Source organism: Podarcis raffonei, chromosome 10, assembly GCF_027172205.1.
Source record: "Podarcis raffonei isolate rPodRaf1 chromosome 10, rPodRaf1.pri, whole genome shotgun sequence".
NCBI classification, from domain to species: Eukaryota; Metazoa; Chordata; class Lepidosauria; order Squamata; family Lacertidae; genus Podarcis; species Podarcis raffonei.
This window is the reverse complement of record NC_070611.1, coordinates 33,160,569-33,184,587: the sequence shown is the minus strand read 5'-3', so window position 1 is coordinate 33,184,587 and position 24,019 is coordinate 33,160,569. Positions and strand designations below refer to the sequence as shown.

The 24,019-nt window shown below is 40.3% G+C and overlaps 1 protein-coding gene across 4 annotated transcripts in view; it reads left to right on the top strand.

Annotated features, from left to right (window-relative positions):
* Positions 1 to 15,855, top strand: part of ZFC3H1 (zinc finger C3H1-type containing) — a 33,643-nt gene extending 17,788 nt beyond the window's left edge. For 2 of the 4 annotated variants that reach the window (XM_053407338.1, XM_053407336.1), the window contains exons 18-35: positions 1,130 to 1,251; positions 1,647 to 1,748; positions 1,908 to 2,027; positions 2,726 to 2,909; positions 3,573 to 3,759; positions 4,202 to 4,393; positions 5,079 to 5,316; positions 6,446 to 6,551; positions 6,952 to 7,150; positions 7,786 to 7,880; positions 9,241 to 9,351; positions 10,122 to 10,226; positions 10,308 to 10,473; positions 11,126 to 11,226; positions 12,296 to 12,397; positions 13,008 to 13,047; positions 14,698 to 14,760; positions 14,886 to 15,855. In XM_053407338.1, the coding sequence (XP_053263313.1) occupies positions 1,130 to 1,251; positions 1,647 to 1,748; positions 1,908 to 2,027; positions 2,726 to 2,909; positions 3,573 to 3,759; positions 4,202 to 4,393; positions 5,079 to 5,316; positions 6,446 to 6,551; positions 6,952 to 7,150; positions 7,786 to 7,880; positions 9,241 to 9,351; positions 10,122 to 10,226; positions 10,308 to 10,473; positions 11,126 to 11,226; positions 12,296 to 12,397; positions 13,008 to 13,047; positions 14,698 to 14,760; positions 14,886 to 15,023 (2,371 nt within the window). In that variant the 3' untranslated portion in view covers positions 15,024 to 15,855. Of the gene's footprint in view, positions 1 to 1,129; positions 1,252 to 1,646; positions 1,749 to 1,907; positions 2,028 to 2,725; positions 2,910 to 3,572; positions 3,760 to 4,201; positions 4,394 to 5,078; positions 5,317 to 6,445; positions 6,552 to 6,951; positions 7,151 to 7,785; positions 7,881 to 9,240; positions 9,352 to 10,121; positions 10,227 to 10,307; positions 10,474 to 11,125; positions 11,227 to 12,295; positions 12,398 to 12,755; positions 13,048 to 14,697; positions 14,761 to 14,885 lie in introns of those variants that run through there. The other 2 variants (XR_008332600.1, XR_008332599.1) reach the window with 2 other exon arrangements.
* Positions 15,856 to 24,019: the final 8,164 nt, after the last annotated feature.

The following is a 24,019-nucleotide window of genomic DNA, read 5'->3' as shown; positions in this document are numbered from 1 at the left end:
AGGTGTGGTTTTGCTGTAGTGTGTTTGTGTCTGTGTGTAAAAATAAATGAACCTGGAGTACATTTAAAGAAATTAGTACAGTGGTACCTCTGGTTATGAACACTTCTGGTTACGAGCTCCGCTAACCTGGAAGTAGCTGCTTCTGGTTGCAAACTTTGCCCCAGGATGTGAACAGAAATTGTGCGCCGGAGGTGTGTGTACAGCAGGAGGCCCCATTAGCAAAAGCATGCCTCAGGATAAGAACAGTTTCAACTTAAGAACGGACCTCCAGAACGAATTAAGTTCATAACCAGAGGTACCACTGTAATGGTAAGAACTTACATACCCAGGAGCAATAGCCAATATTCTGAACTGCCAGCAGCCAAAGCCCCAAAGCACGTTCTCATTCACTCAGCCAAGAAATAATATGCATGGTTAAATGCCCAGCGATCCTTTCTCCCATAGATAGGGTTTTGAAGCAAGGCTCTTGGAGAAGCCTTAATCAATGAAGTGGGGTGGGGTGGGGACACCTACAGGAAATAAAAGTCATTGCTATTTGTGTGTGTTTTATAGAGCACTCCTAATCTGCAGTCCTTTAGAAGTGTTAGAATAACCCATTTAGTCTCCTCATCAATTCTCATTTTATACACATTCTTCAGTTTTGATGTTGCATGGTATTTGAAATCTATTATTATTGTTATTATTATTATTATTATTATTATTATTATTCCTGTTCACTGGATTGAATTGGGAATTACACTTGTATTCAGCTGCTAGTATCATATTGACATATCTGTGTGACCTTATTTAAACTTCTCAGATGACAGCTAACATTTGAACGCGAGGTACATTATGTTGGAGATGCTCTTCAAAGTTCACTTTGCTTTTGAGTAATAAAAAGTTTGAGATGTGTTCTGTAATACACCGGGATTACTGAAGTCAGTCCTTATGAGTAATAGTGGCACCTGAGTATTAGGTGGAGTGCATATGTACACTATCCTGTCTTTTATACACTTGGCTTGCAGCTGCACACTTCTTAGAGTTTCTGGAAATGTTTTAAATGCTGTTTGAAAATAACATTCACTTACTTTAGGTATGATGTTCACAGAGTCCTTGGCTGATTTTTAAGTGGGATTATTTTTTATTTCAGGCAACACATGAAAGATTGCACTCTCAGCCGAAGACAGCTGTTTGAGGATGTTCTTTCGTACAATTTATCTCTGATAGGCTGTTCAGAAAAAAGCACTGATGAAGAGATAAGCACTGCAACAGGTATGTTGCTTGTTGGTCTTGCCAGCAAAGCAATTTAGTTCCACAATTAGGTATTCTGGTTTCATAGCCAAAACTTAAGGAAGCAAGCTGCATCCTAATGCATGCTTTCACTTTGCACTGAATTCATATTAAACAAAGTGTGATTCAGCCTTCTTCTGTCATGTGTAAATCTGTAGTTGCTTTTTACTTTTCACCTGTGTAAGCTTTCAGCAAAAGATCATAAAAGTGAAAAGTATTTGCAGTTGTATTGATGCCACCATTTTGAAACAATTTGTAGTGTTAAAAGTTTCATCAGAGTTCTGTGGATTTGGTCATGGATATACAATATGAATGCATATAGTTGTAAATTACCGATAACGATATGTGTCTTAGATATTGCTACCATCTTATTTCAGAAAAATATGTTGAAAAACTGTTTGGTGTAAACAAAGATCGCATGGCAATGGATCAAATGGCTGTTCTTCTTGCTAGTAATGTCAATGAAAGCAAAGGTCACAGTAAGTAACTTATTTAATATCTGAAGATCCAGTCTACAGCAGTATTCAGTGGGTTTTTTTAAAAAATTGTTGTAGCTGGATAAGCAAAATTTGCTTTGGTGATAAAACATGATGTAAAGAATTTAATGTATATTTCAATTTTATCTCTCTTGCAAATAGCCCCTCCATTTACAACTTGGAAAGACAAAAGGAAATGGAGACCTAAGCACTGGGAAAAAACTCATTTGGACAGTGATATCAGCAGTGAAGAGGAACAATCTTCTGGACCTATTAAATATGGTAGCATTTATTATTATGCAACTAAATCTGGAATGTTAAGAGTAATTTTGAAAAAGGGCAAAAAAATTTACTTGAACACATTTACTTGTCTCCCCTCTTTATTTGCCCTGTAATGATAAAACTAATATAGGCATATAGAACTGGTGTCACAGGTAGGTGGCACCATTTCCACAGAAACCCAGTGAAACTTAGGTTTGAAAAAATCATTCTATTGCCTACAGTGGAAGACTTCTTTGATGCCTAATTTCATCAGGGGGCGCATTGTTATAGGATCCTGCTGGAGCTAGGAAAGGCCTTTGCAAGTATACGTGTGTCTGTAGGCACTGTGTTGGCTTAGTTGTCAAGAGTCCTGTGCCTGAGTCAGTTAGTCATGTTAATTGGAGGAAAGTGTCCTGAACGTCTTGCACTGCTGTCACTCATGATTCAGCACTGACTCACGTAACGATAAGAAAAAAATCAAAATGTTTAAATAAAATTCTCATAGAATATTAGACAAAAGTAACTCAGTTTATTTTGCCATAACAATTACTGTGTGTGTGTGCTCATACATACTATTTTTATAAGTGTATTTGGCTTTTAGTAGATTGCTTTTTATTCACACTGAAGTCATAACTTGCTGCAACTTAAAATGAAAGTTGAATTTCAAATCATGAAAGTTGTGACAATCCTTAAAAAAAGAGAATTGTTTTTATTTGCAGCTCCCGCAGTACAGAACAGAATAAATCTTCCTGCTCTGGATGCTGTTGTGACTCCTGATGATGTTAGGTATTTTACAAATGAGACCGATGACATTTCAAACCTGGAAGCAAGTGTGCTTGAGAACCCATATAACGTTCAGCTTTGGATCAAATTGGCCTACAAATATCTGAATCAAAACGAAGGGTGGGTAATTCTTTCTTTGCAAACAAATCAGTTGCACTTTTTGTCTCAAGCTTCTCACCTGTGCTGTTGGAAGCAAGCTTTGTCGCTAACATCAAAGGACTCTTTGTTTGTTTGGCCAATGTACAAATAGGTTATTATTTTAAAGCAATGGGGAGTGGAATTGATTTGCTCTTTTGTTGTGCACAGTCCAGAGTAAGCATAATAAATTATTATTATGCTTTAAGGTGCTTCATTTCAGCATGGAAATAGTAAAAAAGAGGGTTCATTTTAAGAAAAATGAAGGATACAAGTGATTGGATTTCTAAGGTTGGTTTTCTTAATTCATGATGATAAAATGGAAAACTCCTTAAGCAAGATGGTAGAAGTCATTTTCAGATGTTTAACATTTACATCAGGAACCAGCAGGTGTCTGAGAGTATTGGCAACAAACTGCAGTTGTACTGTACCATCCACAAGTGCCTTAGAGTTACCGTGCAAGTTCCCTGTTCTTCCTCTCACTGCTGCATTTCAAATCCCTCAAACTGTTTTAAATACAGAAGAGAAAAAGGTCACGTGTGAAGTGCAGAGAGCTTCTGAAGGGGAAATGTATGTGCATGCCTTGGCATTGTACCATGAAACTGAGAATGTGAAAATTGAATGTATTGCTTTCCTTTCTTATTGAAGATCATCCTCCGAACGCTTGGATTCTGCTTTAAATGTCCTGGCTCGAGCACTAGAAAATAACAAAGAAAATTCTGAAGTCTGGTGTCATTATCTCAAGCTGTTTTCAAAAAGAGGAATTAAGGAAGAGGTGCAAGAAATGTGTGAGACTGCAGTGGAATATGCTCCTACTTACAAGATTTGGTGGACAGTAAGTTTGATCACTGGAAAAGCTATATGTAGTAATTATGAAGTTAGTACATATTAGCACACTACATCTCACTTCCATGTATGTTTCATTTGAAGGCTTCCACTAAATAGCTTTTAAAGCTCAAAAAGAACTTTTACAAAAACTTCTTAAACAGGATTTCCTTTTTCCTGCCACAGGGAATATAGAATCCCATAAAATGTACCAGACAAATGGATGCCCGTTAGGGGTTCCTTTCACATTACCTTGCATCCAAACTTTCCCCCCAACATCATGCCTCCAGGATAATATGTGATACAGTGCAATTGGCTGTAGTTGAAAGCTAACCTCTGGAATGTCTCTGTGCATACACAGAAGCGCTTTAGACACTTGCACACAGCTCTTTAGAACCCGTAACAAAATGAGATGAATCCTCAAACATTTATTTTTCTTAACTGCCATTCAGTTTCTAAATCTGGAAAACTCATTTGATGGAAAGGATTATGTGTGTGGGAGAATGCTACAGTTCCTGATGGAGAGTCCAAAATGTGAAGAGAATCTGGATCTTCGGTCCTTTCACTTGCTGGAGATGTTGCTGTATAGAGTTCACCTAAGCCTTTTTACTGGGAAATATCAAAATGCTGTTGCGTTATTCCAGGTACTTGCTTATGTATGTCATGTTATGGTGGTTATATTTTCATCAAAGTGATTTTTGGCTTTGGCATCCATTGCTGTTTTGTCCTATATATCTAGTTTGAAGGCAATGTCCCTGCTGCACTATTCAGTAGCAAATGAGAGCAGTTTCACACGGACCAAAGTGTGCTTCCCTACAGTTATGAAAATATGCTTGTAAATATATAAGATTACAAAATCTCCACCATTTTTACTGGGTGTTCCAGGGAGCAGGGACTTCAGTAGTCTTTACTACTGTCTGTGATTAAATGTTCCTCTGTCACATGGCCTACCAGTGTAATATATGGCTGTTGCATACAGTTTTCAACATTTGTGTCTTCTGCCATCTCAGTTCTTGTAGAAATAGTTTTAACTGCAAATTTATTTATTTCACATCATTTATATGCTGCTTAATTGTAATAAAACCTTAAAGCGTTTTTTAAGAAAATGTGAGTCTTGGATACAGAACAAATGCTCCTACTTCTAAGATTTCTTATAGGCAAATTTCTAAAACCTGGAATTCCCCAATTGTGACCATGGGATCTGTTTAGTGAAACAAAACATTCAAGCTTGATTGCTAGAATATATTTCTATGACTAGGCATAATATTGCAAGGCTGCCCATTATTTAAGCTGTCAGATTTAATCATCGTATAACTGTCTTCTCCGCAGAATGCACTGAAGTCAGAAAGTGAACCGGTTTTGGTGCAACATCTCACCATAAGTGACCGCTGCTTAGCTTGGTTATCCTATATACATCTGATAGAGTTTGGCGATCTCCCCATCAAGTTCTATGATCCTGCCAATAGCAACCCTTCAAAAATAATGAAGAAGGAGCCTTTTTTAATACCTTGGAAAACAATTGAAGATGTGAAAGCTGATCCTGATACTTTGTTAGCTGTGTTTGAAGGTGAGGTTACCCATTTAAATTCAGCTGTGGTTTATTTCTTGAATTAATATTGATAGAATGTCTAAAACAATTGTGCTATGTTACGTATGCAGTGGACTTTTGCTTTTCGATGTGTAGTCTCTTGTGGTCTTCACTGATTCAGAGGCAGTTTGCTTTTGTTTAGCATATATAGGAGAAGCCATGACTTCTATCCTTACAAGTCATCTGGGACCAATCCCATGGAGCTTGCTTCTGAGTAGAATCCATGTATTTTGCAGCAAGACAGTTTATTGTAGTGGATCGTGCAGACTGGCTTGAGAATTTCTTCCCATAGGTTTAAAAAACGTAATGTTTGCAGCATTGTTAGCCATACAAACTGCAGCGTGAAGAACGGCAGGCTGGTTGGGGTGAGCTGTTGAATGGATGCTGGGAGGCCCTTCATCTTGAAGTTTAGCATGTTGTTGGGGGAAGTTCCTTCTCCCCTCGCTTAAATGCACCAGCAGATAGGAAAGGGCCCTTTAGTTTGTTTTTTAGCAAGCAGCTGGGTGAAGGGCCTCCCCCTCCTTCCAAAGGGGGGAGGGCTTGGGTGAGCTGTGGAAGGATAGGCGTGTGTGTGTGAAGGGATAAAGGGAGGGGGTTGGTCAAGAAGGGGCTTGAGCGCAGCAAGCAGGGGAGGCAGTAGTAAATAATAGTAAGAGGAATCTGTTTACAATAAGTAACTGAACTAAGAGACAGCTTCCTACTGTGATCCTGCATGTTCAGTAATGCACATGTATGTACACAAAGGAAATACTTCAAATGTTCATAAAAAAATGCTTTGGGAATAATCAGTGACTGGCTTTGTTGCTTTCTTAATGAAATAACTCAGATATTATTTTTAGTTGGTATTTTTGTAATGGGATCTGAAAACTTAATTTTGTCTGCTTGGATAATTTACATCTTCACCTCTTAAAAGAAACTCTGAAATTATTTCATACCTAACTAAAGCACAATGACTGAAATGAAATGCATGACTACATTGTCTCCCCATCCCCCCTAAAAAAAAAACCCCAAATACAGGTGTATTTATACATTAACTTATAAGCGTTTTCTGTGGTAAAGCTTTGTATTTGTGAATGTGTAATCTTACTTGATGTTTGCTTGTTTTCAGATGCCATCCAGTCATGCACCAGTGAGGATTCTGCAGCTGATGAAAGAGTAGTTCTCTGTCTTCCACTATATAGAAACATGGTCATTTTGCAGCAGCTGTTAGAAAGGTAAGTCACTTGCAAAATTGCTATTTTTTATATGCTGTGTTAAACATTATGGGTTATATTCAACTAGGTTTTACTCAGAGTAGAACCACTATAATTAATTGCTGCAAGTTAGCCAAGGCAATTAATTTAAATGGGTCTCCTCTGAGTAAAATTTAGTTGAATAGAATCCTTTGTACAGAAATGCATGGTGAGTGACAATTTCCCATTTTTCTGGTATTAACACAGATGAATATATCAGCACTAAGAAAGGAGGTTCATGCCCATTGTTATGATTAAAAAAGAATAGGTAATAGGAAAGAGTGTAATAGTTCACAAGATTGTCTTGGAAGTTCTTCTTCTAGGTCACTGTCTTTTTTTAAATAAGATAAGTAATTGCTGTTTTTCACTGTTTTCATTCAAGGTGGGAAGCTGCTATTGAGCTTTGTAAATCACTCTTGAAACTAAACCCCATTGACTGTCGTCTGCTAGAAGCACTAGTTGGTTTGTACTTGCGGACTGGCCAGATGGAAAAAGCATGTGACGTGTGGCTTACAGCATTTGAGAAAAACCCTCAAAATGCCCAGGTTTTCTACTTTATGTGCAAATTCTTCATTCAGCAGGTAAAACACCAATGACTTTATTCAGCTTTTTGTAACTGGTTGGAGAGAAACACAAGTTTATTTAATACAAAATGGTGACAGTCAGAGTACATTACAGTGAAAGGATTTGACCAGGAATTTGATTTTCAGACTTTAAGCAGCTGAGTTTTTGTTTTGCCTAAAGTTGTTGTTGCCCACAAATGCTAAAAACAAAAAAAGCTGGAATGTGAATCTGAAGGGAGTGGTTTATTGGACGATGTAGAACAGCCTTCTTCAGATGATTGGGACTCAACTGTTATCGGCTCCAGCTTGGGTTGGTGAGAGCTGTAGAGGAAAACATCCGGTTGGGGCACGCTGGCATTAGAATGTGACACAGATGTTGCAACAGTCGTGTGTGACTCTTTATCCTTCTTTTGTAACGTGCAAAAGGGTGAGCTGATGAATCTAACCTATGGAGAGATCAAAAAGTTCATCCTTGAATGTTAATCATTTGAAGCACTGCAGAAAATTTAGGTAGCATTCTCCTTTTGGGTAATGTCTGCCCACCATCTGCATTAATGGTTTTGAAAGAGCCATTAAAATGTATTATGCAGAAGTTTGATTTGCTCTTCACATTTTGTAACTTTAGTCCAATGTCACTTACTCTCTCATGACAGAATAGATCAGATAGTATTCCTCCACTGTTGCAAGCCTTCGTTGCAGCATTCTTTGAGTGTGTGACTCGAGACAACAGTCCTGTGGATCTGTTACGGTAAGTCTGGCAAGCAAACTAATCATTCCATGCTGCTATGAGCTCGGTTTATGTAATGCGTCGCTCGGTTCCATTTATAAAATTTCTGTATGGTTACTGGTAAAAACGCTAACGTTACACATTGCCGTTTTGCCACAAACCTTAGTTGCTTGCAGAACGTTATGGCGATGCTGTCCTTAGATTTCGCAGTACAGTGAAAAGCAATTCACATGTTACTTTGTCAGTTTGTGTGTTGAGTGTGAGGCAGCTAGTGCTTGTGATATAAAAGTAGACAAATACTTTTAGAAAAGTGGTGCACAGCTAAGTCGAGAGAGGCTATTCTTTCTTGAGATATTCTTCCAGAATCTTTTAGCACCCTGTAATTATTGGCACAAACCCCATTTACATATGAGGTAGCCAGGTTAAGTAGCTGAAACTGATGCTGCAAACAGGAAGATGGATTTCTGCAACACCTCAGGCTTTTGAAATAAGCCTTGCAGCACCCTAAGTTGGGGTTGTTATGGGAGCCTATGTTACCTTATGAGTTACTGTAACTTAATGAAAACACTCCATTTGAGGTAAAAAGTTTATTAGTGGGTTGCACATAGTGCAAGGCTTCTTTATTTGCCATGTTTATATAGGTATGTATATGTCCATACACTTAAAATACAAGTTTTGAAAGGAAAACAAGCAAATAAGCATATACCGTAATAATTGCACAATTTTCAAAAAAATACACCAGATTATGACTAAATTTTAAATAAATGTTAATATTTTAATTCAGAATATTATGAATAAACAAATAAGGAAAACACATGGGGGAACCACAACATACTTAATATATTTAATATATTCAATAAGGAGAAGATATTTATATATTGATAATATTTTGCTTAAGAGACATTATTTTATTATTATTATTATTAAAATTGGTATACCGCCGTATACCTGCAGGTGTCAGGGCGGATCACACATATTTATATGTTCTCATAAGATTGTGAAAGGATTATAACAAAGCCTTCTTCAGACATCTCTTTAAAAGCATATTAAGCATAGCTTAAATACATTTCTTTGGTATCTCCTTCACTGTTTTATTTTCACTTGGAATCAAACTAGATACCACAGTAATCCTTGGCGCAAGGGAATGCAGAAAATCATGATTTTGAAACGCAGCTATGCTCTACGCTACAGATGGGAAAACTAGACAAGCAGCTACCGTTTTCAGTGGCTGCCATACGCTTCTTCCAAATTCTAGTCTGGCTCTTATTCGCTTGGAGATACACATAGGTGGTGTGTCCACTCTTTGCTCAGATTGCTTCAGGTTAGGATTGTTTCGGTGTAGTGAACATTTGTCACACTGAATAAGGACTCTTTGTTCTAGATATTTTTTGAATTTCCCAATGCCAATTGAATTCACACCGCCTATGTATAAGGGAAGCTTTACAGAAGAGCTTTTAAACCAGCAAATTCCTTACTTGTGGCAAATATACTGGTGAGTGTTTCCAAAGTCTGATGATTTTTTTTAATATTGCAACACTTTTTAAGTAGGGAACTACAGATTGTTGAGGAGGCAGCTAATCTCGTGTTATATATAATAAGAGCAAATATAAGGAGTGCCATGGTTGTCCTAGTTTCTGCCAGTATCCTTTAGGATTTTGGTATTTCTGTCATGAACATACACCATGCACTGCTTTGCTTGCCCTTTCTTATGCTATTTAGTTTGCAGTTTGGTGTTACAAACATCTGTTGTGATTTTTTTACTTAAAACACCATGAAGTTGGCTGTGTCTAAGTTTAAAATCAGAAGACAGATGTGCTGCTTGAGCCCTGTGTCCCACACTTTAGTTTTGAATTATATATAAATGGAAGAGAGAACTTCTTAGAAGTACTTAGGCAGCTGCCAAAATCCCTTTCTTCAAGTGCTTAGATTCATAAAGTGTAAGGAATTTCTACTAAAATACTCCCATCATCTGCATTGTTGGCCGCAGTATTTTTCTTGCAGACATTCAGTCAAAAAGAGATGAAGAGCTGTTTTGCTGACTTACATTAACTACATTAATTTCAATATTAATTATTGCCTGTTAACCACTGTGAAGAGTTAGTGTTGAAACACTTTTAAAACTAGGAAACATTTTGTACCTCTGATCATTTTTTTGGCTTATACTTGCGTATAATGTCAAGCTTCTCCATTGCCCTTTTCTTTCACAAAAGGCATGTAACAGTTCCAGAAAAGCTAACGCTGTTTTCTTTCAATGAAAAACAGCTTATACCAGTCTCTTCATGGAAGTTCTGGAGATGCAGTGGATGCTTATGAGGCAGCTCTGGGAGCAGTTATGCAAGAGGAAATAGTTCAGCAGATTTGGATAGAGTAAGTTTAAATGACGAGACATTATAACTGTAAAAGTAATGCATTTGGAAGTGTTAACACCTGGGTTTCTTTCTTTTTCAGTTACCTTGTTTTCATCAATGGCAAGGTTGTCAGATCTAACAATCAAGTTCAAGAATTCAAGCTTTTTACAGATCTTGTGAACAGATGTCTTGTTACAGTCCCCACCCGTTACCCTATTCCATTTAGCACCGCTGATTACTGGACCAACTATGAATTCCACAACAAGGTATAAGTGTTTTGGTAATTCAGATACAGGACTCTGTATATAAAACACGTTATGCTAAAATACATGTAGGGTTTCCTTAGTATTTTGTTCAACATAGTGCGCTAAAATACCAGTTCTTTAAGGGAAATGAGAACTGTACACATATACAAAAGTGCCTTGCTGCAGAGTGTGTGTGCACATCTGCGCAGTGGCTAAATTTGTAGAGTATCAACTTCTCTAAAATGTTTTGTAGGTTGGGGATTGGCGAACTGTAGAAGCCTAGTGTTGCTGTGTAGGGAAGGGTTGTCTGTCTCACTTTCCTTTCAGAGCTGACCTCCTTCAGGTTCCTTAGGCTGCTTGGAGATCATCCTTGGCTAACACCTCTGAAATGCTGCGTCAGCTGGTGTCTCTTCCACCAGCCCTCCCTACTTTTTGAAGGACTCCAGCATTTGCTCCAGCATTTGCTGGAAAAGTGCAAATTCCCCTGTGTTCTTCTTGCTGTGGTTCATCTTTGGGGCCACTGGTACCTGGAAGAGCTATTTGTAGATGCTGCTACTAACTCAGTGCCACTGTCTTCGTCATCAAATTCAAGAGAGAGTGCACATCAGTGTTGGATTTGTGAACAAAGCAGGCAGCTTGAATGATCTAACTTCTTGAAAATTAACCTTTACAGGTTATTTTCTTTTATCTGAGTTGTATTCCGAAGTCTCAGCATTCCAAAGCATTGGAAAGATTTTGCTCTACCATGCCTGCTAATCCTGGACTTGCATTCAGGTAAGAGAATATTGGCGGAAGCATTTAGAAGCAAGTACCTGTTTTCCCCAATGCCCTTTAAAAAAGTTACTTGCCATCTTCTAAGCTGGATGGCTGAGTGGGGCTTTCTTTGAAGAAAAAAAAATTCTTCACAAAGATTAGATCTGGAAATAAATAGTCTAGAGCAGGGCTTGGGTCTCCAGCTGCTTTTGGACTACAATTCCCCTCATCCCTGACCACTCGTCCTGCTAACTGAATGATGGGAGTTATAATCCAAAAACAGCTTGGAAACCCAGGTTTGGGAAACCCTGGTATGGAGCAAAGAGAACTAATGCATAATATGATTTCTAAGCCTTCCTACAAACTGAAATAATACTTGTTAACAAAAAAACATGAGGAGAGGAATTTAGTGTTGCTCTTAAGGCAGAGCTTTCCAAACTTTCTCAACACTCCTCCCGGGACTGGAAAAGGGTTAGTTTGCTAGTAAAACTCAATTACTGTGTCACAAAATGATGTGTGTCTAAAAAGTGTGTCACCAACATGAAAAATTTGGAAAGCCTTGCTCTAAGGTGATCATTACATTAGGGCAAGCATTTTGGTTTGCCAGATAGAACAGTCTCCCCTCCCCCCCCCCCGGCATTACGTCTGGGTTTGTGGGACTCATTCTTAGACCAAGTATTCTACAGTAGGTTTATAAGAACACTGGACAGAGAGGCTTCACCTGTTATTCCAAAGTAGTATTATTACAACTACTATTATTGTGAAAGTCATACAGAAAACGATTATTTCAAGTTATTGATGCTAAAGGTGGTTCTTCAAGCTATTGAGTGATAAGGTATACTTAGTTTTTCACACATGGCTTCTCCATTTGGGCTTTATTTTTGTTAAATTAACCATGATACAATATGATGTCCTGATGTGTACAACCACAACAGAGGGTGTACTTTCTTTTTCCCCTAACTGTACTCTCACTTGCACCTCTTCTCCCACCTCCCCCCACCCCTGTTCAAGCTTTTAAAAGAGCTTAGTATTACTGCTTTACATTCTTATTCAGCCCTGCATGTTTCCCTTTGCTCCTTTGTCACTGCAGGCTGCTTCAACAACACTGGGAAGAGAGCAATGTCCAGATTCTGAAACTACAAGCCAAGATGTTTACATATAATATCCCAACATGCCTGGCCATCTGGAAAATGTAATTCAACAGTCATACACCTGTTAACATAGATAATTTTTTTTAAAAAAAATAAGGTTTGCTTCATAAAGCTACATTTGAAGTAGGCCTTCAAATTTGGTTTTATGCTAGAAAGGTTTTTCATTATTGCAGTCTTTCCACAAACTTTGGTTTAGACAGATTCCTGGCACTAATGTCGTAAAATGAGGACTGTTGCTTCCCATACAAAAAATATTTCAGAAGTAAGTATGCCTTGTGTGTCTAAGTAAGGAAAATGTGTTGATGAATTTTATTGTTGCTGCTTTGGAATGTTTACCATTAAATTATTGACTTCTGTTTCCCTCCTCCTTTCTACCCTCCCCTTTATATATCATAATAGCAATATCCAGTGGTGATGAACTGATCATTGTCCGCAGTGTTTGTACATAATGGGAACAACTGAAATGTCTTGCTCATGTAAGATTGTTTATGAAATGGATCTTTTTTGTCTCTTCACTATAGATTATCATCATTGGGAGTTAGTCTGTTACTTTCCAGGACTTTTATAGTTCCATCCCATACTCAGTGTTCTTCCCATAAAGATATTCTGTATTCTGCAAAAAAATAAGTCATTTTTATTTCTTCCCTTCAGAGCCATTGCTGCTGAGTGCTTTCTAAAGGGACAGAGAGAGGTATGTAAGAAAAGCTTATTGAAATAGCCAGTTGCAAAGATACTTAACTAGCCTCACCCCTGAGTTTAATAAACTAGTCTACACCTTAAAAAAAAGAAGCTTGAGAACAGTGTTCTTGCTAAGCGAGCTTTAGAATAAGAGGTCTGCTCCTCAGAAATTGTGTCCGTTATCAAATGAAGGCAAGGAAGAAGAAAGATTCTGGCTAAGTCTTTTTTCCTTTTAGGTTAATTCTGTCAGGGGCTCGATGTGCTAGAGCCAGACTTGGTTGAAACAGGGAGGGACGCGGGTGGCGCTGTGGGTAAAACCTCAGTGCCTAGGACTTGCCGATCGCATGGTCAGCGGTTCGAATCCCCGCGGCGAGGTGCGCTCCCGCCGTTCAGTCCCAGCACCTGCCAACCTAGCAGTTCGAAAGCATCCCCGGGTGCAAGTAGATAAATAGGTACCGCTTTATAGCGGGAGGTAAACGGCGTTTCCGTGTGCTGCTCTGGCGCCAGTTCGCCAGAGCAGCTTCGTCACGCTGGCCACGTGACCCGGAAGTGTCTGCGGACAGCGCTGGCTCCCAGCCTATAGAGTGAGATGAGCGCACAACCCTAGAGTCTGGCAAGACTGGCCCGTATGGGCAGGGGTACCTTTACCTTTAGCTTTCAAACACAGTAGTGTGCCAACACAAGGACACTTAGGATGTTAATTTAACATACTTAATTCTTCCCACTTGTTCACATAATGCTCATTTACTATGCAATCCTCTACATGTCAGAAGCAAAACCTGATTATTTGAATGAGGCTTAGGTCCCAAATAGCTGTCTCCTTCCCTACAAACTAGATAAGTGTCCAAGGAGTGGCAATTTATTTGGCAGTCCCTGAGCTACAGAAGTGTGTCTGACATCTTCGTTCTGTAATTTTTCACATGCTGATGAAGGCACACCTCTTTACTCTGTCCTTTGATGCCTAAGATATGTATTTGGGACCTATCTTGTTCCCTCCAGTATACCGTATTTTTCGCTCTATAACACGCACCCGACCATAACACGCAAATAGTTTTTAGAGGAGGAAAATCCGTAGGCATGCCACCCGTAGGCATTTCCTCCATAACACGCACAGACATTTCCCCTTACTTTCTAGGAGGAAAAAAGTGAGTGTTATGGTGCAAAAAATACGGTAATTGTTTTTTTAGCGGATGTCAATACTGTATTTTTAAATAGTTACACCATGAGTCCTCACTGTGAAGGGTGGATAAGAAATCAGAACAATTCATTCCTCAGTAAGTGGGTGTAGGATTGCATAGCCTTTAAATAACAAAAGAAGCTTAAATCCAACAGTCTTCAGTGATCAGTACAAACTTCTGAATATATGGCACACAGTAAACCAATTCAGTCAATTTGAAATGGGGACAGATAGGACTAACTTGCTTCTAAGCATTTACAATGTTGTCATCAGGCTTCCATGTCTTCTCTACGGCCTTAAAACTAAGCACTTTTTGAAAAATGTAAAGCTTTTAAATCTAGCAGTAGCCCTCAAGCATTTCCCTGCCATAGCTTCACCATTCCTAACCTGTGTTACAGGCACATAAGACAGAAAAAGTGCATGTTGCGCAACAAACATAAGTTTTGTTGGGATAACATTAGATTGATTCTTGTCTCTTCTTTACAGGTCCATCACTTATATCAGAGAGCCTTTCAGAAGCTACCTCTTTGCGCAACCCTGTGGAAAGATGTAATGTTTTCTCCTTATGTTTCCGTTTAAGGTTTCATTTCAATTTTCTGCATATCCCATGTCCATTGATGTGGTGATATTCCAGCTCTGGCTAAATCTTATGTCTGCTTCACCATCTCTTACAGCAGCTCCTGTTTGAAGCATCAGGAGGAGGTAAAACTGATAACCTGAGAAAACTAGTTTCCAAGTGCCAAGAGGTTGGAGTCAGCCTAGATGAGCTTTTAAATTTAAACACTTACAGAACAGAAAGCACGAATCGCTGAACACTGGGTGCAGTCAGTGCTAAGTCCTATTAAATGCCAAAATCATTTGAATGATTCTCCAGGCTGATCTCTGGCTTTAGGCCTCTGAAAAGCAGATGCGCAAAGCTGAGCATATCAAGTCTCTCTCTGGCCTGCTTTCCTTGAACCTGGAAACAATTGACATGATCGCCTCCTTGGATAAATGAATGTCCTCTATGGCCTGCTTCTGGGCCCTGCCAGACTCTCATAACATCATGTACGTAAGTATAGTTCATCCCAATGACAGACTTTAAATGTGTTAATTTTTATACTTTATTTTCGATTTTTCATTTTCTTTTGTGCGGTTCCTGATTTCACTTGACGCTCGCACTGATGCCTGAGAGATCTGTGTTTGGGGCTAATATTACGGGCTGAGTTTACAGCAAAAACAATCGGTCCACTTTGTTTTCCTCCCATCCCCACCCCCCACCCTCTTTCCCCAATCCCTTTTTGTTTCGTTTTGGAGATTCGTTTTCATTGCAGGATATAAAAACAAAAGCAGCCGCTCTTAAGGAAAGTAACTGCCATGGCCACAAGTATGCTTTTTGCACTTGAAGGCTCAATGCGGGTGGTTTCCTGCCCTTTCTGCATTCTGGACTTGTGGCAGAGACTTAAACTTGAAGATTAAAGATACAGTTGCAATTGCCAGTGCATCAGAACCTAAGAGTGGTCAATTTATTATGTGCAATTTTTTGTAAAGAAATTTTAATTTATAATAAAAGTTTAACAGTTAATAATATTGAACTGATTTGTATTAAAATACTACTCTGTAGTATTGCCATTGTTTATACAAAGATATTTTGAATATAAGTTTTAAAAAAAATCTCCTGTTTCCATTGTCTTTAATTAAGCTGGTGCAAATGTAGGGGTCAGTTGATTTTGCTTGTCAATACATGCACAATAACTGTAGGCCACTGGACACATTTCCCATGAATTTCCCCCCATTGATAGGAGCATTGATGGTTAAAAGCAAATACACTGGAGAACCGGAGCTAACTCTTATCTACTGCACACCCTGGAGCCACAAAGTGAAACAACTTACGCGGGCTAATCCTCAGCCACAGTCACAGATTGGGAAGGGGGAGAACATTTTGTTAATAACAAGAGAGCATGCTGCATCAAGCCACTGGCCCATCTAGTCCAGCATCTCGTTCTCACAGTGGCCAACCAGATGCCTATGGGAAGCGCCAAAGCAGGACCCAGGCACAAGAACAACACACTTCACCTGCCCTTTCCGGCAGCAGGTATTCAAAAGCCTACAGCCTCCGACGCAGAGCATAGCCATGAATGGCTAGTTGCCATCGATAGCATTTACCTTCCACATATTTCTCTATTTAAAGCTGGTGGCCATCCCTGCTTCCTGTGGCAGCAAGTTCCACAGTTTAATTTGTGTGTGTGTGTGTCTGTCCTGGGTCTTTCAACATGCAGCTTCATTGGATGCCCCTGATGCCTATGAATTCTCGTGTTACGAGAGACTGAGGAATAACCTTTATCCACTTCATGGCATGCAAGATTTTATACACTGAGGTCATGTTTCCCCAACCCTTTCTCCAGGGTAAGAGTTCCAAATGTTGCTGCCCTTTTCCCATAGGAGGTGGGGTGCACGTTGTTAATCTGTACCCCCACTCCCTAGTTGGACTGTGCATGCAGTTTGCTGGTTTTCCTGTCTCACTTTCAAATTAAAGAGAAATTGAACTGCCCTTTGGTCCAAATACTGTTCTTTGTTAGCAACACCATGCCTGCCATGCCTGTTTAGGCCATGATTCTCTTAAACGAGATTAGAGAAGCTGAGGCAAAGGGGAAAATGGTGTGTCCTGAGGTCAAACGCTGAGTCTCTGGCAGCAAACCTCTCTTCGAGGGATAGCACATGAAGTGAGGACAAAGCAAGCGGATGCCAGAGAATCTTCATTTCATGCCTAAATAGAAAGAAAACAATCTGCCACCAGCAATTGAGGAGAACCAGCTATGGACAAAAACCATGCAGTATTCATCTGGCTGCTACAAACTTGTTACTCACTCACTCTTGCACAATTCTCTGCTTCAATTCTTCATAAGTGGGAATAAACCCTTTCATCCTATTTGGTGTTTCAGGGCAATCACCAATAATTCCAATCACTAATTTCCATGCTACTCAAGCTGTATGTGGAGTGAAGACAACTGCAATAGTAGGGCATTTTATTTTGATAAACGCAAGCATAGCTTCATTCTTTTATAGACTTTTTGTGGGGTAAGTATCATTGACAAGAAGTAGAGTGTGTTTGCTTTCTTAAATAAGAGGTGCCTTTTTAGTCCTGAGGTGGGGTAAATATATTAAGCAAAGTTATATATTTTACTGAGTACATAGCAGACACAGGCGTGGCATATTCTCTATCCAAAAAAAGGAATTTTTATTCCATTTTGCAAGTAGCTCCCTGACTGGAAAAAGTTATGCAGATGCAACTTTTTCACATCAGGAGCATTCCTGTGACACTGATTCAGCTGCTAACTATTGATAGGAGTTTTTATTCCTCCTATACATATTTCTGGGCACCCCTTCCTCTGTGGAGAGATTGGAGAGGTGTGAATTTGTGGCTCTTTATTCTTTTTTCTTAGTCTCTTGCACCTAAAAGGTTGCAGAGCGACTTGCGTTCAAAAAACATACACGTAAGTGCATTGTTAACTATAAGGAAAAAAGTCATATGAAACATTAACATTTCATACAACATGTAAAAATGAAAACAGCCCTTCACACCCGGTAACAGCAATGGACAAGGTTTAGCACCACACTAAAAGCAGACAATACAGTCTTTCAAAGGCCTGGAGAAAAAGTTCAGTTTCTACCTGGTACTGAAAAGGTGTGCAGAGATCGACCGGGCAGACCTCACTGGGGAGAGCATTCTGCATGATTGTATTTCAGTGGTGGAATACATGCTTTGCATGTGAAAAGTTTATGAGCTTCCTCCTACTTTCAGGCATTTGGTTCCTTTTAATTTGGTGCTGGAGAAAGCCCTTTAAAAAGAGATACTAGTATTTATACTGGAATACACACAGTTCAAAAACACGACGATGCTAAATTGTCACAACCAGATTTCCTGTGTCAGAAAAAGTCATCTCTTCCAGACTTAAAAGTTGAAAGCGAAGATGGTATTTCGCTTAATTGGTTTAACTCATGAAGGCATTTCACCTAAAGCAACAGTGATGCTAAGAAAGGAAGTTGTGACTGCAGATGAGGCTGTTCAATTGCCTTGATAGCCTCTTCCTCTATGTTTATATGTTTGCAGTAGAACTTCTGCCAGAAGTAATCTTAACGGTCCTGCCTGGCTGTCGGGCACAATAAAGACTTACTGCAACCGAAATCAAAGCTTGTGAAATAGCTGGCATGGAATGCTGAGATTTATTTGCTTTTCCGTTAAAGAGGAGTGTACTGGATCATAAAAGTTTTTTTCACACTTGCACCTGTCGGTTCAGAACAGTCCCGGGCGAGAAGAAAGGGCAGCTTAAGACCTTTCCTGTATAGGTAGAAAGAGGTCAAAGGAAGGCAAGCAGGATTATTATATTTTTAGCTGCCTTCCTAAGAAGTGTGTGCATTTGAGCCTTCCGTGCTGTTCACAGGTGGCTGCTTCCAGTATTTTTATATTAACAATTTGTGTGCTTTGAGTGCTGTATTTCCATCTGAAGATGAAGTAGATGAGCTGGTGACTCGCTCCTCTGAAGCCCCACACCCCCTCCCCTGTGTTGTATCCATGACATGGGTGTAGTCAGGATTTTTTTTTGGGGGGGGTAGCCAAAGTTGTTGAGCTTTTCTTAGGAAATCAAAGTTGGGAAATACCCCAGGATTAAGACATTATAGGGGGCATGCTTCTGCTGCGGGGAGAACCTCAAATAATAGAGTCGTTTCAATGCTTTCCAAAAATATTTGGATCCATGGGGCTGGCTTTCTCCTCACCTCTGGACCAAGGTCACCCAGATGAATGGGGATTTGAACCCTGCTCTCCTAGGTCCTAATCCAAAACCCTAACTGTCAGAGGCTCAGGAGCAGAAGAGCAGGGGAGAGAGCAAATAGAGAGCGGAGGAGAGGAATCAGAGGGGAGCGTAGGGGAATATGACAGTGGCCCGAGAGATTCCATGAGCTTCTCCAGCGAATCAGAAGATTCCCAGGAGGGGGCGCCTATGGTAAGGGCAAGGCGAGTCCCAGAGGGGACGATCCATAAACAAGGAACCAGAGGGGAGTCCCAAAGGAGTAGCGGAGGATTAGGACCAGTTCCCCCACCAGAGCACAGTGGGGGGGAAGAGTCACATGAGTCAGGACCAGCTTCTCCTCCAGCGGGGAGTGGGGAAACGGAGGGAAGGCCAGGTCCAGCTAGCCTCCCCGAAAGAGGGAGCAGTGACACAAGTGTAACGGTCAGAAGGAAAGTGGGAGGCTGCGCGCGCGCGCCAAGTTCAAATGTGGAGGAGCGCGGGACAGCAGAAAACCCGGATTGGGAGCCAGGTCCTAAGGCCCGAAGGAGGGGGGGAGAAGAGTCGGCGGACTCAGCGTCAGAAGAATCGAGGAGGGCTGAGACTCCGACTAGCAGGAGGACCCAGAGAAAGAAGGAACAGAGGAAGAGGTGGAGTAAGGCTAGAATCTTAAGCTGGTGTCAGGGGGGAGGAGATTCAGATGGGACTTCTACGGTCTGATGCATAGACGTAGCGTTGCGCGCTGCGCATCTGGAAATGAAACTGAACTTCAATAAAGACTTTTTAACTTGAGGAAGAAGCAGCGTTGGTCTTGTGTGAGCTGGGACCTACTGTCAGCGCTGCCCAAGGTCCCAGCTCACACAAGACCAACGCTGCTTCTTTCCTTCTGACCTTTACACTTGTGTCACTAACCAATACGCCACAGTGGCAACTTCAGAGCCGATGTTGGTCTCTTTTTGGCACTTTCTGCTGGAAGGAGATAATTGCTATGATCTGAATGGAATATTGGAGCCTTAGAATGTATCGATTGTAAAAATAAAAAAATCCCTGTGTCAAGATTTGCGGACTCATACTGCTGAAAACGGAATATCCCTTGGACACATTCCAAGATATAAACAACAACTTAATTCATAGAGCCTACACGAGTCAGTTGAGGACTATAAAATCCAAACTGGCACATGAAACTCATGTTTATATCCCTTGTTCAGGGACATCATCAAGGAGCCTCGTAGTTAGTAGCTTTTTGTTGGGGTTTATCAGGTCAATTTAGATCAAAGTGTAGGTCGCCTCTACAGAAATACAGCTTTTGACTAGCTTCATCTAAGGATTGTCCTGATTTTTCCACAAAATTGTGTTGAATCTTTCTGAGCTCTTACCTATTTGAAAAATGATGTTTACTAATATTTCTGCCACTTATTTTAACCTTGCAACTAGCAGTGTGATTGAAAGTTCCAGCATCCAATCAAGGTCACAATCCTGCCTGCCATTAAAGAAACCCAAAGATTATTCCTGCCTTAGTTAAATGAGCTCACATATTATTGTACTTAATAGAAGCTGGACTGACATGAGAAGGTTAACAAAACCTGATCCCTATGCATATGCATTTAAGGAACCAGATAATTCTATAAATGACCTACACCCCAAGGGGCTTTGCAACCTTCCCGCAATGTGATGGCAACTCCGTAGTATTCAACAGTATATTTCTGATGTATGCACACACATTCTGTCCTTGAAAAGTACACACATTTACTCATCAATGTGTGTAATACATCTTTCAGTTTGACTTCATTTGCTCAGTATAGGTAGGTTCCTTGTATTCTCCGAAAAAGTGCATTTTCTCCATAATCCCCAGTGGTTGTTTCGTTCACATTCAAGTCAATATAGTGTTGCATCTGATTCAGATGCTGTGGAAGTGCCAGGGGCACCTCTTGCCTGAGCTTGGCTTCCTTTGGAAACAGCAGTCAACAAAGACTTAAGGATTTGATGCCCATTTTGAGTTCATTTTCTAAAATGCAGGTTTTGCAGCTAAACTCCTACAAATAAGCAGCCCCCAAAAGACGTTTTCCAGAGCTGCAAGCCTGCCTTTCTTCCTCTGCTTCAAAACCGCTACTTCCTGCGCTCTCTGGCCCCACCTACCACTTGCAATGCGGCCCCTGGAAGGTAAATCACGAGGGACAAAGTCTCCCATCCTTGTTTGTTAGGGTTTTTATTGTTTCCAAATGGTGCCTTTAATGACTAAGAAGTGTTCCCTGAATGATTAGGGATATGCTTAGGTTCATTCATACAAGTCTGCTCTGAGCATAGGACAGAGATAATGAATGGAAGAGAAAATTTTCTAGGAAGGTGATTGGCCATGAATTTAACCCCATGCACCTCTTTTCGGTTAGGCCCACAGTAAAATTTACATCCACTGTACCTCCAAGAAATATTGAGTAGGAATTATACTCTAATTGCAAGAGTTCTATCATCTGTCATACACATTCTGTTTCCAGTCATGTTACACCTACCCAAGTTCCCTAGGGACAAATATGCCCTTTGTTCATTTAATAACTGAAAGAGGATGTGATTAAAAAAATAAATAAATATGTAACATACTTCTTGAAAAGTCTTAGACCCAGGCATAACAATATATTGATTTTGGGGGGTAGTGGTGGTATGATGATGAAGATCTAATTGTTAGAAACCATTCTCTGAGATTCTTTCGCTAGCCAGTTAAGGTCACCCTTGGCTGGCGAACGGTTTAAAATCATAAATGTTAAATGTTTCTAAATGTCTTCCGTATGCCAGAGGAATTTTGGATGGAAAACTGAAAGCAGAGGGTTGCCAGGGAATTTAACTGGGCAATCTAGAACTGGATAATAATTTCCTAATTACTCTAATGACTTTCATTATCAAGAATTCTCGGTGTGTCCCCCAGGAAAATAAAAATGATGGAGTGTTTAATTTCTAAAATGTGAGGTGCCAGAGATCAATTGTGTTTGTGCCATGCATTTTTCTCAGTGGGCCATGGCTTCTGAGCAGCGAGTCTCCGGTCTGCCTATCTAGCTTTGATCATCTTTCACTGACGCAAGGTGAGCAGTTTACAGGAGACTCAATAACTCACATCAGCTGCCTGTTAGGGTCAAATCAGCTGGCAGAATTATTTGGCTGCCCTCAGCCTGATCTCAGAGATGGTGGCCATCTGGATTGGTTTGGGATAAAAGAACAAAGCTATGTCAAAATTACCATTTACTCTGGCTCCAGTGCACTCCCAACACCTGCCTCAGGTAAAAGACATCCCCACCCCTACATAGCCCAAGTTAGGAACACTGTGGGAGGCTGTTGTCCAAACAACTAAAATTGCTGAATTTTTTAATTACGTTGTTGGACTCAAGGGCACCCACAGTAGTTTTTCCAGGGCAGGGGAGCAAAGTAAGGGGGAGTTGGGTGGAGCAGGCTCGTGGGAAGACAATGATGTCCCCATTTTGTCTCGTTTCTACATTTCGCCTCTCTCATATGTTCTATTCTCTCTCTCTTTCAATGAAAGCTGGGAATCTGGTGGCTATGTTTAGTTGGGGGAAGGAAATTGCCCCCCTTGCACTCATCACATGGACCACCACAGTTGGACAACAGTCCAAACTCTTGTGCTATTTCACTGCTCCTTCTGTTTGCACACAACACAAAGTCTGAATGGAAACTTTTCAGTCTGGTTCCTGCTGATCTCCAGACAACTGAGGCAAGGGAGGGGAGTCTTTTTACAGGGAACCAGGCAGAGGGCCTTCTCGGTAGTGGCACCCGTCCTGTGGAATGCCCTCCCATTGATGTCAAGGAAAGAAACAACTACAGTATCTGACTTTTCGAAGACACCTGAAGGCAGCCGTGAATCAGGAAGTTTTTAATGTTTGATGTTTTATTGTGTTTTTAATATTCTGTTGGGAGATGCCCAAAGTGGCTGGGGAAGCCCAGCCAGATGGTCAGGGTATAAATAATAAATAATAATAATAATAATAATAATAATAATAATAATAATAATAAGAAGAAGAAGAAGAAGAAGCAGAAGCAGAAGCAGAAGCAGAAGCAGAAGCAGAAGATCCACCTCCTGCAACCTGAATGCTCTCCTTCAGGAATCCACAAACCATCATTTATTTGTTTGAAAACCTTACACCTCACAAAGAAATTCAAAGCAGCTTAAAGCAATGAAATATACATGCAATAAAAAACCAACAAAGCAAAATGCTTTACAGGCTCATGCAGATCAGTCCTTCTCCATTATAAACAGACACTATCAACATTCCCGTGGCTCAACTACTCCAAGCCATAGGCTTCACTTGTAAATTCACACAATCTGACTGACCTCTGATTCCTCTGACTGTCCTCTCCTCCCCTGACAGATATGAGACATATTGAAAACAATAGAGAAACCTAGGATCTTAGCATAGCTGTGATTGGGCGTCAGGATGACACCAACCAAACAGAGAAGCAGCAGAGACTGGAGGTTTTGGCTTTGACTTCACACAATGGGATGAGTTACTTTAGTATTTCTTATCTCCCTTACTCATTCTGGAAGCTCTCAGGGTGGTGTTTGTGTGTGTGTGTCAAAGTAGTTTACAGTAAAGCAAATTAACAAATAATAGTACAAAACACACAACATAAAATGGAAGGCAGCAAAACACAACCCATCCAGCAGCAATAATAAAGCAATAGTCAAACAAATGGGTAGCCCAAAGCAAAACCAACAGGTAAGTCAGCAGAACCAACCATCAGCAGAACTATCAGCCTCATTCAAAGTCTTGCCTGAGTAGCCAAACTTTCATTAGGCATCAAAATGATAGTATAGGGCTGTGTGGGTTTTCTCCAGAGGGCATACCTTACAATCCATCCCATAACTAAAACCATCTCCCTGGTCTTTGTACCCACCTACGTGGATTAGGCACTTGGCTGTTGATTGAAGCATGGTGTGGTATGTACAGAGAAGACAGTACGTTATGTACCTGCATTCCAAAATGTTTTAGGCTTTTGCTAGCACAAGGATAGAGAAAGCTGTGGCCTCTCAAGTATTGTGG